Raw genomic sequence first — 18,128 nt, 5'->3', positions numbered from 1 at the left:
ATGTTATGCTGAAAATATATAATAATAATTAGCTTGCATATGTTCTGTCCAACATATAAAACATTAACATATGTCAGTCAAACAAAGTGATTTATGTCAAGTTATAAAAGAGCATTTTTTTCCCCAAGGTTGTGGTCCCTATACTGTACATGATATAAAAACATTGCATATATCCCCACATAAAGCAAAAGCATTATGTTGTTTCTGGTGAATGATGTTGTTGAATGCCTGATGTATTTCTCAAGGAGCTGTATGTGGTCTAGGTGTCTCAAGCCCTCATTGATTTATGACTCAAAGGGAGGCTGCCTCGGCAAATGTAATCTACAGAGTGGTCCTGGGTCACCCATTCACACTGGATAATAGTGTTTACTTAACAGGCATCACTGGATGAGGAGCCTTTTTAAGAGGACAGTCATTTTTCAAAATACCATAATCACAAGAAGAACATTGCCTATTTATATTTTCGGCACAGTAGGCTTCACTCTTCCATGCTACCATTTTCAAAAGAGACATCTAGTGCATTTTTACTTCACGAAAATATGTATGCAGTGGATATACTGTCCTCTGGCTCTACTTTGAGGAGGAAGGATTAGGATTTCATTGGTAGTGATCCACGTTTCCATACACTGAGGTGAATAACGAGGATGAGGCGCATATGGATCGCATTCCCTTGTGTTTTTCCCAGACAGGATGAGAGCAAACCAATAAAACAGTGTTTTAAGTTCCTGTCTAGCCATATGCTTGGTCACACAGTTGCATATTAAAGATTAATTTTATTATACTTGACCCTGTAGATATTGCTGATGAGAAATATCAATCAGATTCCCCAGTATTCTTCAATATGTTGTTCAAGAGATAGGTTACTTCAAACCCAAATGCATTGTATTTTCATTTTATGTGCTGGTTTTGCTGAGAGCCCTTTTGCCAGCGGTGTCCCTGAATACAGATACTTGAGATGTAATGAGGATGCTTCCCGCTATTGCCTTCAAGGCAGAGCAGATCATGCAGCAAGATGCTGGTGGGCAGGCAGAATTCAGATGGGCTCAGTTCACTCCAAGAAAACACTTGTCTAGGAGTCTATAGCCATGAGCCTCCATCAGATGTGTCCAATTCTGCTGCTGAGATCTCTTGAAAAAGGCTGACATCCTCAGGCCAGGGGCCCCAGCTGGTCAATGTGCTATTGATAACTCTGCAGAAAGCTGCCAGGAGCACTCAAACACAAAGAATCTGTGACAGAGTTTTGACTTTGATATTATAGAACTATATATATATATACACACACACACACACACACACACACACACACTAAAGAAAAATGGCTCAAAACAGTACTTAATTAAGGTTCTTCTGCTTGTAACATAGCAGAACCCTTTCTGGTGCTAAATAGAACACTTTTATAAGGTTCCATAAAGAACCATGCTTTGAAAGTAAACATTTCCGGTTTTCTCAGAAGCGGAAGTCCTCATAGTTGGGTAAAATTCTATAGAGGTGAATGAGAGAATACATTAAATATATTTTTGTGTTTCCATTTGCTCAAATAGCAAAAGAAAACCTCCACAATAGTGTTTTCACAACTTTAAAAAAGAGGAAAAAAATAGAGAGCAATTGATAACGGCAGTCAGAATACACAGAAAGATGTAATTTTTACCGTCACTCCCATTGCCGCTGTATTAGAAACACCCTCACAGCAGCGTTAACTAGTTTTTTGCAATTTGATGCAAAGGTAATATTATACTAAGTATAGTGTTATAATGTACATATGTTTTTAAAAAAATGAAAATATAAAAAAAACTTTGCAGGATTTACGATATTGATGACCTGTGTTGAGTCTATGTAATTGAATGGCTCCAGAAAACCAGTAATGATGTGGTTTTGACAGTTACAGATTTGAAAAACAAAAAGGCGGGAAAAAAGAACCCTATACTCTAACACAAAGAACCATTTCAGCATGTAAAGGATTCTTCAGGGTCATGCGGTTCTAAATAGAACTGTTACTATGAGTAAAGAACCTTCAAAGAACCATCTTTTTTTAGAGTGTAGATTCTAAACGCATATTCATAAGCACATAAGTCATATTTAATTAACTTTGATTAAATATAACTGAACTGATTTTCAGTAATCAGCTATTAGTATTCACATAGAAACAAAAGTAATGCAAATACAAAGACTTGTAGACTTAATTTCATATTATTATTAGTAGTAGTAGTATTAATATTATTATATCAGTGTGTTTGAAATTAAGTCTACAAGTAATAATGTAAACATAACAAAATATTAATAATAATAATGCATTCAAAAATATTTTAAGAATTTCTAAAGTTTGAAAATGATGCTTACTCAAGTGCAAGCAAAAAATAATATGACCAGCCTCTGAGGGCCTATACAGATTTAATATCAAGGTTGACATCAGAGACATTATTATTTGAGCTGTTTAATGAAAGCCATTGGAAGAATGCAACAAAAAGCCAGGAAACTCTCATCCAATTAAGTCAACCATTGCATGGCACAAGCTGGGTTATCAGTTGCTAAGCAACTCTAATTAAATAAACCCTTGCCTCCAAGTTTGAGGTATTTAGTTTAGCTAAATTTGATTGAAATGTTCTGCTTCCATCAATTTAACTAATGCTTTGGAAATCATGAAAAAGGCATCATTTAAAAAAATGTTTTAAAAGTGCCAAGTAAATGGATGACAATCACTGTATTTCCAAACAACACTTTCACTTGACCTTTTTATACATTCAAGCATTGTGGGGGGAAAAAGAACAAAGTATTATGTTAATTCCACATACCCGTTGTGTTGTAGTTATAGAAATCCAAGCTAGCGGTTTCTGGATTTAGAAAACACAATAAATCTTTAAAATACATCAAGACATTTTAATTAATGACACCAAAACTGGCATATGGGGGAAAACAATCTGCCCTTTTTAATACATTTTTTCTTCACAGTCACATGCAAGAGCCTAATCTTTAGCTTTGCCTTCGCCATAAAAGACGATTAGCTCAGAGAAACAATGTTTCTTTTTTATGAATTGCGTATAATGAGACATACTTTATAATAAATACGTGTCAATTACTGAGTAACTGGTCTCTCAGTAGAACAGATTAAAAGAACCACTACCAAGAAATAGGCTTTAGAGATTTTCTGAACATTTAGGTTTTAAAACAATGTTCCTTTTTGCATTGTTTTGCTAGAATTCAAGTATTTCAGTTATAGCTTTTTAACAACCCAGTGTTCATTTTAAGTACAGCTGGACATATACTTTTGGAATAGAAAGGATTTCTTCAAAATAACTGATTTGTAAAAAATACAAATACAAGTATAATTAGAATGGCCTGGCTTTTGGAGAATAGGTATAATTAAATTAAAGCGTTGAAGAATTATAACAACAAAAGCCAAACAAAAGCCTGTGAGTCACAATGCTTACGTAGTGTGATTAAATTATATTGTTCCAAACAACACTTGTCAAGAATTCTCATTTTGTTTCACTCCATAGAAACAGTAAGTCTGAGGTCTTTGTTTTCTAACAGGAGAGACATATCCCTCCACAGACAAACTGATTAAAAAATTCATAGCTGCAAAGATGTAGAATATGAAAACTTCAGTGCATGGGATTAAACCATTTTTTACCCATTTTTTGTCAATAATAAATCATTTTTGCCAACAGCATTATTGGGTATCACTTTAGAATACTGATCCTTCATTAATGAATAACTACACAGGAACAAATCAGTAATGCATTATTAACACTCTAGTAACTATTAAGTAACTCTGATGAATGAATTAGTAAGTAATAGTGCTCAGTTGGTAGTTCACTATTAGCTAATCAGTAACTACTGTTTTTTTCATTCCTCCCAGAGAACTACTAAGAACTACTATATACATGTTCGTAATTAATGTGAATAATTTATAATTAATTCTAGAGTAAAGGCCTTGGTAACACACTAGTAATGATTGAAGTATTACCAAATACTTAAGAAGGAATTACTAATTATTTGGATCAGTATTCTAAAGTGAAAAGCATGATAACTCTCTAGTAACTATGAAGTCTTTGTAAACTTTTGAGGTTTTTGTAAAGTATTGGATAGTAATAACTCAAGAGTTAACTCTAAAGTAACTACTTCTTATTTGGATCAGTATTCTAAAGTGAAGATCATGGTAACCCTCTAGTAATTACTTAAGTGTTACCAAATATATCGTATTGTACAAAAACATACAAAAACATCAAAAGTTTACAAAGACTTCAGTAGTTACTAGAGAGTTATCATGTTTTTCACTTTAGAATACTGATCCAAATAATTTAGTAATTTAGTAATACTTCAGTCATTACTAGTGGGTTACCAAGGCCTTTACTTTAGAATTAATTATACATTATGCATTATTCATGTTAATTATTAACCTGTATTTAGTAGTTCTTAGTAGTTCTCTGGGAGGAATGAAAAAACAGTAGTTACTGATTAGTTAATAGTGAACTACCACCTACAACTGAGCACTATTACTTACTAATTCATTAATCAGAGTTTATTGTTAGTTAATAGTAGTTACTAGAGTGTTAATAATGCATTATTCATTTGTTCCTGTGTAGTTATTCATTAATGAAGGATCAGTATTCCAAAGTGTTACCCATTATTGAGTGTTTGTGCATATAAAACCCACATTGGTTTTCCATTACCAGCATATTCCAGGGCAGCAAGTTCATTTATATACTTGAATTGTGAGTAAATTATTTCTAGCTAGCTTAGCTGTTCAAGATATTTGAAATAGATTATGTTGCTAAATAAAATGTCGGCAGTGGGGTGACATTTCAAAGAGTTGAGCAGGACATATTAGTCACATTCAACACAGCATGAACATATCTACATAAAAACGATTGTGATTAATTTTATTCACCATTCCAACAAAACAAATGTCAAACAATCCATGCCTACCATATGGTGTTTCTTGCATTTTCTTGTGAAAGATCAATTTCCTGTTCTGTCAATACATGGAGATGAACGGTTGTCTATTAAATTGCCCCAAAAGACAGCAAGAAAGCATGTAAACTCTGCCTACTTCCTATTGTAAACGTAAAGACTTCATGAGTTCTCTCCTTCATTGTTTTGCACTCACACAGAAAACGATCCCAAAATAACTTCAGATATAAAACAGACAGTCCTTCTTGGAATTTTATGATTTGGTCAATGGCACTCTGTGTTTTAGGGGTCCACATTAGGGAAGGTACTAACTTTATTGTTTCTACTGATGCGTCTCTCGGACCGAACTCTAGGCTGCTTGGTCTGGATCAGCTCCTCTGGTGTGTTACCCAACGGAGGCAGGAGTCTTTTCTTACTGTTCCTGGTTTCAGGCAGCCATTGAGGAGGCAGCTCAAATGGCCCAAAACCAAACTGCGTTGCATCCTCGGGGTCGGTGGGAGTCGCGGGGGCGACCTGCGAAGAGGAGTAGGCACACGACTGAATAGGGGAATGTTTTGGTAAGACTAAGGCCTCTTCTTTAACCCCATCCCCTGACTGTGGCTGGCGCAGCTCTCCTGCCGCCATTCCATTTCCACCTTGTCCCTCATCTTTGTTTTGAAAGTTGGCAGAAGCCACAGACGAAATTTCATTCTCATCTTCTTCATCCTCATTTGGCCTGAAGATCTGCTGTTGGCCGATATTGAACATCTCCAGGAGTTGACTACCAGAGCGAACCACAGTCTCGCCCCCTAGTGGCCCTACCTCAGCCAGACCTCCAACATTAACCATGTTCCTTCGGCTATAGCGTCGATGCAGCCGTGCTAGCATATCGAGAAGGCAACGTCGCACGGAGCGGTTTACTGTGAGGAGGAACAACGGGTTGGTGAGGAGAGAGACTTTTGGCAGCCACATAGCAGTAAGTTGTAACCAAGACGAGGCTTTTGCAGCCCCTAGCACTGCACGGTATATCACCAGAGCGGCGTAGGGAGTGCTGCAGAGTGCAAAAACTAGGACGATGGACAACAGAGTGGCATGAAGTTCAGACTCACGCTGAGACACATACGGGATGGAAATGCTGTTCTGAGGGGTGCGCAGCGCCGCGATGATCACTTTCTTCTTCTGGCTGCTGCTTAACGCACGGCGGATTAGTGCCATGGCTAGAAACACCACTGCTAGCGGTAAAATAAGTGTGGTGATGCTGTATGTGACCATGTAAACCAGATGTCCAAGCGATTGGCCGTCAGAACAAGACGAGGTGGCGTAGACATCCGTCACATTGCTAATGGCGAAAACAGGGACACTGGCCACCACGGCATGCACCCAGATGTAGATGACCAGATCTCTGGATTTGGCATCTGATATCTTTCTCTCCAGTGGATATAACACTGAGTAGTACCTGAAAGCGAAAGAGAGGGACAATTACATTATGGTGAAATTTTGCAGACAAAAAAGGTCTATTGCCTATCTTTCAAGCAGCTTTAGTTTTAGTTAAATGTTGTTGTTTTTTTTTTTTGTTTTTTTTTTAATGGAACCGGTTCCAAATAAGAATTGTTGGTTGTTGGTTCCCAGCCCTTAAGCATGTACACAACATATGATTACATTAACTACACATATTAACCATCTGTAGCATTACTAAAGGAGACATCTGACTTTTCCCATATTCAACTGTTATAATCAGGTCCCCGGTGCATCTACTAACCCAGAAAATGTGAAAAAGGACAACCCAGTAGCTTTGTTTTGTTTTGAAAAAACAAACCACTCAGATTTCGCTCCCCTAGTGACATAGGAAGGGGATCTTATTATAATATTACTGCCCTTTGATCTGCACGTTTCCACCCTCGCAAATGAGGCAAAGCTGCAGATGAAGAAAATGTAAGTATTTTTGAGGAATGCAATGTCTTTCTTCAATTCAGGCAGCTCCACTTTCTGTGTGCTGTCCCTTAGCCTCCATACGCTCTATTACTTTATGCTAACACAAACAGAAGTTGTGTTTGACAGAAATGTATCAGTGTTACTTATGACTCACCCATAAAACAGCTTTGACTACTAATGTGATCTCATTTTACACTGGACTGCTTCACAAACGAGGGTCAATTCAATGCTGGATTCACACAAAAGATTAACATGATGGCACATGCTAGTCGATGAGTTGAATCAACTCCACAGCAACTACATAAATTTATCTACTAACCATTCAGAAACATCCAGTTGCATTGAGTCTCTCCATCAGTGTCCAACTTCGGTTTGAACAATGTAAGGCTGAACACTGTTACTGACAATCGTCATTTTGGCTGTGTGAGATTCTCCAGCTTTGATGTTGTTGAGCAACTGAAACGCAAGCTGTTAATACTCTTTTTGAAAGTGGGCTGGTAGCAGCAGCTCATTTGCATTTAAAGGGACACACACAAAAATGGCGTGTTTTTGCTCACACCCAAATAGGGGCAAATTTGACATGCTATAATGATCTGTGGGGTATTTTGAGCTGAAACTTAACAGACACATTCTGGGGACACCAGAGACTTATATTACATCTTGTGGAAAGGGGCATAATAGGTCCCCTTTAAGTCTCACAAGCATTAGAACATACAGTAGTAAGCTATATAAATGATTTGCTAAAAAGAATCAGTTAATTCTGTAAAAGGATCGGTTGGACAACACTGGTCGCTCTGAAGAGTTTTGATTTGATTACTAAAAAGAGTCAACCATTTGGGAATTGGACTAGACTAGATGTGCTAAATGTATTTTTTGGTTCTGGTTCTGAATTAGAATCGCTTGTCAGCTCCCAGCCCTAACTGCCTCAATTACATAGCCTTGATACTGTTTCTAGGACTAAATTATTTATTATAAAAGCATAGTTGAAATGCCTTATGTGTGTGCAAAAAACATAGAAAATGTATTTTATTGATTCATAATGGAAATTTCAGAAAATACCAAACAAAATATGGATATCAGTATGTTTTACTATGTGATTTGTGTGAAAGAAAATGTGAAAAAAAATGTTGGTATCAAGAAAGGCTTCTGTGCTAAGCAAAATAAATTATTCAATGAATTGAAAAAGGGTCTGGCAGAGTATGTTGCTATGGAAGCACTAGTCTGTGAAACAGCTGGTGCCCATGAGTTGAGTACAACTAAGAGTTTCCAGATTTTTTCATTTTCATATTATTATCTTAACCAATTGTTTTAATGATTGTTTGGTTGAGACTGAAAATAGTGATGTCAAAGCTGAGACAATTAATTACACTTCATTTACACAAAATGTATATCCACTGACTCACCTGTCCATGGCGATGACAGCGAAGTTTAGCACAGTGGCCGAGCAGAAAAGCCTGTGTAGGAACTTGATGGTTTTGCACAACAGGAGTGTATGAACCCATAGGCAGCATAGGGGACTGGCATTCAGGGCTATGTCAAAGGGCACACACACCAAGCCAGCACAAATGCCAGAACACGCCAGGTTCTTGATGAAGAGGTTTGTGACGGACTTGAAGACATTGGTGTAACAAGTGCACCATAGCACTGCAATATTGCCTGGGGAGAAAGAGATGAAAAGGAGAAAAGGTTGAAGGTTCACAAGCCTAGGTCAGTATTCAATGACACAATTCAACGTGCAGCCTTCATCTCATTGTCTACAGCATCAGTTCCCATGGCAATGAAGGTTGCAAGCTAATTTAAAGGGGGAAAACATTGGAAAGCCTGATTCCTGCAAGAAACAGTATGTTATTCTTATGCTGTTATGAAGGACAAACAAGCCTCACAGCACAGAAGATTTGTTGAAGAAGCTAAATCGTAGCATGCACAGGCACACAGAATCCAAGTGACTGCAATATTGAGATGTTCACTTGAGACAGTGGTTGGGTATTTCATCTTTTTAAGAGAATTTTCCAGCTTCAATGGATGTTAAGCTCAATTGAGTATATTTGTGGTATAATGTTGATTACTATATATGGAAAATAAATTTTCACTTGTCCCCCCTTTTCTCTAAAAAAACAAGAAACAAACAAAAAGCAAACCTGTTAAAAATTATGATTTAAATAGCTTTTAACAGAAGTTTATATATAACTGTTTCACATTTATGCGTTTAAATTCTCCAAAAATTGGGCCAATTCACTTGTGGATTGGATTTCATGTGGAAATGGATTTCAGGTTGAAAGTCAAATGCTCCAACTTGTACTGAACCCAGAATATTCCTTTAAACACATAACAACAACTGTAAGAGATAAGCATTTCCAAAGGATTTCCATACTTTCTTCATAACATGCATTTAAAACAATCAGTGAGAGCATGTAAAATGTTTTACTTGCGGCTAAATGAAAATGAAACATGTCATTTCAAGTGGAAAACCAAGATTTTTTTCTTCTTTGAAGAAACGATGCACGGGCATCAGGAATTCACACGCCTTGAATTGAAATGGAGCCTGAGGTGATTCTCTCCTTGGATGTTGATGTGAACGGAGCACTTAGGTGACAGGTGCTCTAGCTAGCCCCATTATTACGCTTGACACACTTTCGGAAGGTGCATCTTTTTCGTGAAGATCGTGACTTTCATCTTTTCCCATTACCATGCAGGTGTAACGGGCAAAGCACAGAGGAATCCATCTGCAGCTGCCTCTGTATTATTACCCTGGTGACATTTAGAGTGCACACTGACATGCCGGACAATTGTCCATTTGTTCCCAGAGGTCTCCAGAAAGTTTGTGGTTAACAGTGGTATTTAGACTTCACAGGAGCTCCATTAGTGGTTTCTCAACTCTAATATGTTTGAGAATTCTGAAGTGTGAAAATGGATGGTAATTGCCCTTTCTGACATTTTCAAACTGACTTAGTTGTAATTATTATGTTTAATGAATCTTAATCAGATGGTATTATCAATTCTTGCCATGTCTTTAAAATGATAGTTCACCAAAAATTAACATTCTGTCATAATTGACTCATCTTCTTTTGCGTTCTGTAGTAAAAAGAAACTCATACTTGGATCATCATGAGGGTGAGTAAATGACGACAGAATTTCCCTTTAAAGTATTTGTCTGAGAATGATTCAATATTTATGCATTTTACTCCTGTATGTAATATTAAACTTGAATGTATAAACAGCTAAAAGATGCATAAAAATGTTATTGGAATATCATGCTATCACAAAAACAACTGTATTCCTTCTTATGGAGGGTACAAGAGCCAAGCTGTTTGCTAAATTAATATAAAACTTAAGTGCAATAATGACTAAACCATTGCCAATTACTTTTTATAACTAGTTATCACAATGAACGTCAGAAACACAAAATTCCCAACTTTTCTGAAACTTGAGCCCTAATCCAGTGCAAAGACAAATCTTCAGATTACAAACATTTATACTAAGACTTCTGCAAGCTTATTAGTCATGTGATGTCTCTTTTGTTTGAGTTTTACGAAATTGCCTCCCTTCTGAAAAAACAAACAAACACGTGGAACAAAGGGACATTATAGGCTAATCAATGCTAAAATCTATTATTCAGAGAAGGGCTCTGAAATATTTTTCTTTCTGTAAATCTCGCATCACCTCCATTGGCACGGTATGGTGTGAAAACACATTCAGGAAGATAAGATTATCATTCGTGTTCCACAGCGCCTAATCTGTGTAAACAGCCTTCTGTGTAATTTGGCTTTTTTCTGTCCTAAGCATTAGTGAGTGGCTGCCGTGTAGTAAAAATTCTCCTTAGAAACCTGCCATGTGACATCATACTGATTGTAGAAACATTACTGTTTGTATCGACTGAAGCATGAATGAACCCAGCAAAAACAACCTCTAGTTTCTTTGCTCCTGATTTGTCACATGGTCAATGGCTTCTATATGATAATCATGTTGCTGCAATGTGTAAGAATTCACAAAGTCATCTTAACACATTTTCCAGGAAACATCTCGGCCATGGCGAATCATTTGATTAGTGCTATTATCTAATACATTTTCTAAGTTTTAAAAGTTTTGCTTTTAGTGAGAACAAGTTGTTTGCACAAAGCATCAGCAACAGCATTAATTGTCATCAAAATAATTTAAATCTCAGAAAAAGTTCTCCAGGTGACTAGTGATAATGTAAAAATCTATAGAATAATAGAGATGTCTATATTGTAAATTAAGTTAAGAATCAGCAACTTGCAATTAACAACTTGTAGTTTTATTTAGGAAAGATACTAATATTACTGCATATTGTAGATATATATGCACAACAGAGCTGAGGTCAATAATTTAATAAACTCGTTCTCAAAAGTAATGAACGTAAAACTGCACTTCTGATATGTACCTTCATGGCATAGAAGTATATTCAACAGGTTACAAAAGAGAAAACTGTAATCACACAAAACAGTTATTTTGATCAACACCAGTGATGAAAAAAAAAAAATCCTCTTTAAATTCTTAATAACAAGTATTTAATTCCTCTCATAAATTCTCATGCTTTGACCAAGCATAAATTATTCAAACAAAGGCTTGGATGGGCATTTCTCCCAGTATAAATTGTGCATTTTGAGTAATTAACACTAAAAAATCTTGATTGTTTTTAATATTTAAGTAAAAAAATATTTCAAGGAACAGATTTCAAAATATGACCTTTGTTAAACAATGTTTAAATGGACACCTTGATTTTACAGTGTACAGACTGTGAAAAGAAAAACTCGCAGCAGCATTACATATTACAACACCTGTGTCTCAGTGAATACTCAATAATGAACAGCCTTTGTTTATAATTCAAAAAATGATCTGAACATATATATCTGGTAAAATCACGAAAATATTTGTAGCCTATGATCATGTTTGTTAAATTTTAACCTTGAGAGTGGATATCCATTCAGATGTGCAATTGGCTAATAGCCTTATATTGGATAATGCAGTTTATCACATCAATTAACCAGTTAAATGTGATTGTTTGTTTTATTAAAATATATTTAGAGATTAGTGCAGCCCCCACACGTTTGCTGACGAACAGCCAAACATTTTCATTCTCGTGTTTGTATAGACTACTTACCGAAAAGGGAGCCGATGAGGATGAAAACTTGAATGGTGGTGGTGAAATCTTTGTAGGCTCTTTCCTGCGCGTGCAGGATCTCCTCCAGCCGCGTCACCTCTTTATCCTGAGCATCACCCCACAGACCCACCGGAGACGACGCGTTTAGGAAACCCAAGTTCGAGGCGTTTAAACTTGTGGACCCGTTTTCTGTCAGAGGAAACCAGCTCTCCGCGTTTTCCGCCTCCATCATCATTCATATCTGAGGCGCCACTATAATTCTTCGGCTAGGGTCTCGCGACTCTCGCCGCGCGCACGTTATGGTGAATAGAGCCGGAGCGTTATGATGTCGTGTCCATCATGATTAACACTCGAGTTTTCTCCAGTTTCTCAAAATTATCGAAAACGAGAAACATTTTGGAAATACGCTTCCCGCTTCCCGAGCATAATATGTCCAGACAGGACAGCATATTGCAGATTTGGTTAAATTAGCATTACGTAGTGATATTATCGTTAAACAACTGTCTTTTCAGAATCACGATATTGAAAGGCATAGCCTATTTCAGATATAAAAAGGCATGATTTTGTTTTCACAGCACAGATCACAATAAGATTACAATGAATGATGGAGCGATACGGTAGTGACGGCGACATTTACGCGCTTGTCTCGTGCCACATCACTCAACTTCATTTCACTAGCCGTGTAAATAGACGAACATGGTATACAATAATACGGGTTATATGCAATATGTGGCTTAACTGTATGCAAATAATGATGTCTAAACAGTGTAGCCTATATGATAAGCCATAGACAATACGATAGAGAAATTACCAACATACCCGTATGAGATCGTTATGAATGATCATTGCCAAATCCAAGTAGCCTATCAAAAAAAAAAAAAAAAAAAACTGAGTAAACGCATATCACGCTAAATAACGTGTCAGTGTGTTATCTGACTACTCGGTTTTTAGCGAACATGCTTCATTGAGAGTGACAATAGCGCTTTATTTCTTCAAATGAAAGGTGGGCGCTTACAATAAAACGTCACCGCATCCGTCCGTTACGGCGTCTTCTGGAGGCGCGTGAGAATTTGAGAGAGAGGTATTGAGCCTGTATTTGGCGAGATTGCTGCAGACACGCACTGACTGCACGCGAACAAAGGTATTAACAGAATCCACAGAACAGATACGGTGTTTTAAGAGTTTTGCTTATTGTGAATAATACTAGTAAATAATTTATCCAGTGAGCAAAACACAAACATATAGCCTACTAAATCCACAAATTAGCCTATTCTTTGCAGTGTCTACTGAGTTTGCAAACCTCGAAAACAGCTGAGGTATCCTACACTGCATTGAATTTGTCTACGTGTTGCTTTAGTTTGTTTGTTTCTATAATAGGAAGGTCAGTGTTCCTTGTGGTCAGGGGAAATTTTAGACAGCCCATGAGGAATCTCTAAAGCCTGCATGAAATGAGACATTAGCTAGTTGTCACAAGGGTTATAGCCTATCTCAGTAACTATAAGGTTTTGAGTAAAAATTCCAGTCTTGTCTTTTTTTCTAGCAGTGGTTTTGAATATTTCAAACACCTCTTAAATATTTGTGAATTCTACATCTAATAGATGAACATGCAGCTCCAGCATTGTGATTTAGCAGCAAAAGGCCATACGCTATTTTAAATCATTCCAAATCAAATCAAAGTTTTCTTTATACTATATAGGTTATCATCTGTGATAGAATGTAACAAATATTTTTGTAGGCTAGTTTAGTTGGCCTTTTCTTCACAATTGTCAATTTGAATTGTCATTTGTAATTTATTTCCCTTAAGTGATTGTTATTTATGGATACCACAATCTGCTATATTCTCAGCACTAGATAGCATCTACTGCCGTTTAGACATAAAGGACTTTACTTACGCTAATAAATCCTAACATTGTCCAGTGACTATTTTAAGTAAATCATTATATAAAATGTTCATTAATAGAGCGAAAGACCACTGTAGCTCACATGCTACAGGCCCTATAGAAAACAAGAACATGCAACCGACCCTCATCTATTGTATTCATTACCATAATATAGATTTTCTTTGTTGTAGAGCTCATACTGCCGTCCACATCAGTAATTCTTGGTGTTTTATCTGGGGAATTGGCTGGAAAATATTCTTCAAATATATTCAACATAACCAAAATGTTTCCGCAAAACTGCAAAGGATTTTCCATGTTATTACCGTTATTTTATTCAACTTTTATTTTATTCAAAATTAATTGGACAATATTAATTTTCAAATAAATATTTTAATATTAATATTGTATCCCCACACAAGAACACAATCATCAATTCATGGGAATGTCATGTGCAGCTCCTCTATAAATATAAAATGAACCTTTTCCAGTTAATCAGTATGCGAGAACTCTTGAGCTTCCTCTGAAGTAGTCCGGGTTAAACAGCAAGGCCCACTAGAGTGTTTCCTTATCATAGTGCTCTCTAAATGATTTGCAATAAGTACCACTGGAGATTTGCATCAGATCTCATCAAATTTCAGTTTTTTGTTTTTTTGAAATATTATTGTTGATAAATCTGAAAGTAACCTGTCCTCAGCATTCATCCAGTGAGTTTGGCTTCATGGAATCATGGCAATTATACTACAATAAACTTGACAGTTCACCTAAAAAGTACAATCAACTCACCTTCATGTTGTTCTAAACCTGCATGACTTTGTTTCTTCTCTGCAATATAAAAAGATGTTTTGTAAACTCTTTTGATTTTCATTGTAAGGACAAAAAAACAGTCGAGACGTTCTTCAAAATCATCTTGTGGGTTGGGAGTAAATGACAGAATTTTCATTTAGGAGTGAACTATCCCTTTAATCATATAGTATAAATATACTGTAATGTTTAGTGTTGTTGTGGCACAGAACGATTATTTTGGATTATTGGCTTGCTAATAACCATTTGTGGTTTAGATCTAAATCAAAATAATGCAAATCAGACACAGATGGGAGGTCACCTCTTAGAATCAGCATTAGACATCAACCAAAAGTTATAAAATAATTACTAAGAATAATTAAACAAATAAAAAACAGACATCATCTCAAGATATCTAATTGTACTTTATTGGAAGCTCCAGTATGTGTAAGGTGAATACAGTAACTTGCTTGTAACCAATGTCCATAGTTGCATATCTCCATCACAGAGTCTGCACCCTGAACATTTATCTAGACATAAACATTCACCAGAAAATAAACTACTGAAGAGGAAAACAACCTGGTTTTTTTACTTTTCACTAAGGCTGAAAATGCAATCATTTTTCAATTTTCAAATTTGATTTAAAAATTAAAATAAGTGTTAAGTTTTAATGTGAAAATGCGGCACAGCAGTGAGAGTACATTACTGTCCAGAACATTTTTTTAAATGAATAAAGCTAAGATACTTCTAAATTTACAGTGACAGTAAATAATTTTACATTGTTACAAAAGTTTTTCATTAAAAAAAAATGCTGCTATTTCCATAAAGCAGTGATACAGAAACACAAATACTAAATAGTTTGATTTTACAAACAATTTCTCCATACTTTATATGAATGATATAAACATCAGTAGACTTAGACGCAAATAAACCAAGTTTGATAATTTTTTTAATACTTGATAACTACATTAGAAATGCAAGTCAACATTATAACTGGATGTCATAACTATTATGTACTGCACATGCCCTTTTTCTTACAGCATAGATCTGCAGTTGTGATCAGCAGCCGCTAAGTGTTTTTTGAGAAAATTCACCATCCTCGCCCATGTGTCCAACTGTGCTTCTGAATGAGCCTTAGGTTCCCCGCCAAACAAAACCACGTGGTTAGGTACAGCATGATAATTAGCGAGACAAAAGGGCATATAAGGCACCTCAATAAAGTGACCCGCTTTTTCATACCTCACCAGCTCATAGTTATGTTTCCCGTGTGCTTTGAGTCTGTCACATGCAAGTTTTGCATAATAGGCACTTGGCCAATTCCTGTCGGCTTCTGACATTATAAACATGAAGTTACCAGAGGCACACTCAATGGGAATAACGCTAGGAAGGCCTTCTTTGGACATTGGGTCATGCAGGACATCCCTAATATCCATAAGGCCTGACAGTGTCATTTTTGATCTCTTAACATCGAATATGAGGGGTGGAACACAGATGTCTTTGTAGTAGAGTGGAACTATTGTATTGGCATTGCATCCATTGATCGAAATAGTGGCCGATATACCAGGCAGGAATGTTGCCATTGACAAAGCGAGATCTCCACTCTTTGATATGGACACTAGACCAATTTTTTGATCTTTGACCTTTGAATTAAAAAAAAAAGGTGTTGGAGCTTAATTTTATTTAGAGATAAGAACAATAATGAATGCACATGAATGGCTATACACACTAACCTCTGGCTGTTGTCGCAGGAAATCTATACCTTCTTCAAAGTACTCGAGGTGAAATCTGTCAGCTTTTTTGGGTAAATCTTGGTAACCTTGGAAAGCCAAGGCAAAAACGACAAAGCCTTTTTTTGCCAGCAGAGCTGCCCTCAACTCAAAAGGACCTCCTTTAAACACATTTGTATCCAAAATCCCAGGAAATGGTCCTTTACCTTAAAATTAGAACATCAGCATTAAAAACTGAAATGGCCAGCATGAATTTATGACTTACAATAGAAGACCTTTTAAATAGTGTCAAGCAACAGTGTAACCCTGCACTTCTCCGGTCTCACCACAAGGCGCTGCTACAAAACAGAATATGGCCAAAAACTTTCACATCTCAGTTGACCGAGTATGAGTTAATTTTTAGCATTATAATTTAGAGTTAGATCAATTTAAATATTTTTAAGTCATCCTGCAGCCTCTTGGTTGAGAAAAACTGCTATATGGAACTAGTCTTTAAGACAGTAGTTAATACAGCTAAAAGAACTGACCAGGTGGCATAAAAAGAGTTCCCCTGATCCTGCCTTCGGTTACAGGAATTCTCCGTACACCATCGGTCATGCAGTGTCTCTCGTTTGTTACTTTAGCGATGACTTTATCGTCACTGACACATTCAATATCAACGAGAGCAGGGCGCGTCACGTCTTTTAGGGCAAACTTGCAGCTTACGACGTCTGCTTTTAGTGCCCAGAATAAGCCCATTGGTTCAACTCCGGTAAAGCTTCCACCAAGAGAAGGGTCGCGGTTGAGGTCAACTTGACCACTGCCGTCAGCTTCGTAGGTGGCCGAAGCTTTGAATACAAGTCCATTTTCATCGGTGATTTTAGAGCGCAGATCCACGCGCTGTTGTGGATTTAAGCCACTCACGGTCACTTGCACTGGGTCTTCAAAAGAGCACTTATAACTGGGCAAAAGCCTAATGCTGACCCCCGAACTGTAGTGCATTTTTGCAAGAGCGTTTCTTGCGAAAGGGGTAAAAACATATTTCAGCACTGAAAACATGTCGTCTGTGTGTTCACTGCAAGAATGTGTTGTTGCTGCCGTCTGGTGTTCAGGGTCTCTTTTTAAGTCCCAAACCCGGAAGAGATCGAAATTAACACTGGAGCAACAACAAAAAAAAATATAGCTGCGAGCAGCGATGGCGGGCCCAAGCCCGGTGGCACCGCCACCCCGGTGGCTTCAGGGCAACTGTGCACAGCGGGCAATAGGCATTTAAAACGGTTAAACATCAAAGGACTATGTCAAATTCGCTCCACATTTACTGCACTACAAGGTGCTGCTATAGAGCCCCTCCTCCCTGCCCATTTTCAAAGTATTACATGTGCCAAGTTTTAACATTATTCTGATGAATTTTGAAGCAAATCAGGTAAAAATAAGAGGGTGATCTCAATGTATGCTAAAAGTGACACATTTTCTGCTTCCAGTTGGTGGCGCTATGACTTTGAATCACAATAGTCACATCCATGTGATCAGCCTTGTACAACGAAGACTAAGCCGAAGTTTCATCAAAATCAATTAATGTATGCAGAAGTTATAACACTTTGTTTCCCTTTTCTTGCCATAAATTCGTTGCCTCGCCACGGCCAAACCGTTTGAGATATCCAAAATCCGTTTGCAATTAAACAACTTCAATGTGTTAGCAACAAGTTAAAAAAAGCTTGGTGTAAATTGGATAAACCCTGTAGGAGTAGTAGTATAAAATTCATAGCCTGTTTTTTCAAAAAATTAACATTCAAACCAAAATAGCTGACTTCCTGTTGGTCG

The 18,128-nt window shown here is 36.9% G+C and overlaps 2 protein-coding genes across 2 annotated transcripts; both read right to left on the bottom strand.

Annotated features, from left to right (window-relative positions):
* Positions 1–4,571: 4,571 nt before the first annotated feature.
* gpr176 (G protein-coupled receptor 176) lies at positions 4,572–13,434 on the bottom strand. The gene is made up of 3 exons (XM_048206325.1): positions 11,942–13,434; positions 8,226–8,478; positions 4,572–6,346 (listed from the first exon to the last, which is right to left on the bottom strand). Exons 1-3 carry the CDS (start codon positions 12,174–12,176, stop codon positions 5,194–5,196), a joined length of 1,641 nt encoding a protein of 546 aa, XP_048062282.1. The 5' UTR covers positions 12,177–13,434; the 3' UTR covers positions 4,572–5,193.
* A 1,573-nt stretch (positions 13,435–15,007) lies between these two features.
* On the bottom strand, positions 15,008–17,426 carry LOC125277810 (acyl-coenzyme A thioesterase 5-like). The gene is made up of 3 exons (XM_048206324.1): positions 16,856–17,426; positions 16,332–16,534; positions 15,008–16,241 (listed from the first exon to the last, which is right to left on the bottom strand). The coding sequence occupies exons 1-3, from the start codon at positions 17,364–17,366 to the stop codon at positions 15,636–15,638; spliced, it is 1,320 nt and encodes a 439-aa protein (XP_048062281.1). The 5' UTR covers positions 17,367–17,426; the 3' UTR covers positions 15,008–15,635.
* Positions 17,427–18,128: the final 702 nt, after the last annotated feature.

The sequence above is a fragment of the Megalobrama amblycephala genome, linkage group LG11, assembly GCF_018812025.1.
Source record: "Megalobrama amblycephala isolate DHTTF-2021 linkage group LG11, ASM1881202v1, whole genome shotgun sequence".
NCBI classification, from domain to species: Eukaryota; Metazoa; Chordata; class Actinopteri; order Cypriniformes; family Xenocyprididae; genus Megalobrama; species Megalobrama amblycephala.
The sequence above is the reverse complement of the archived record's forward strand: the minus strand, read 5'-3'. Positions and strand labels throughout refer to the sequence as shown.

Excerpts from the sequence above, each read along its gene's own strand:
- gpr176 (XM_048206325.1), bottom strand. The coding sequence starts at position 12,176 with ATGATGATGGAGGCGGAAAACGCGGAGAGCTGGTTTCCTCTGACAGAA. Across the intron at positions 8,479-11,941 it reads CCTCATCGGCTCCCTTTTCG|GCAATATTGCAGTGCTATGG; the intron begins GTAAGTAGTCTA and ends CTTTCTCCCCAG. Across the intron at positions 6,347-8,225 it reads GCTGTCATCGCCATGGACAG|GTACTACTCAGTGTTATATC; the intron begins GTGAGTCAGTGG and ends TTTCGCTTTCAG.
- LOC125277810 (XM_048206324.1), bottom strand. The coding sequence starts at position 17,366 with ATGTTTTCAGTGCTGAAATATGTTTTTACCCCTTTCGCAAGAAACGCT. Across the intron at positions 16,535-16,855 it reads AACTCTTTTTATGCCACCTG|GTAAAGGACCATTTCCTGGG; the intron begins GTCAGTTCTTTT and ends TCTAATTTTAAG. Across the intron at positions 16,242-16,331 it reads TCCTGCGACAACAGCCAGAG|GTCAAAGATCAAAAAATTGG; the intron begins GTTAGTGTGTAT and ends TTTAATTCAAAG.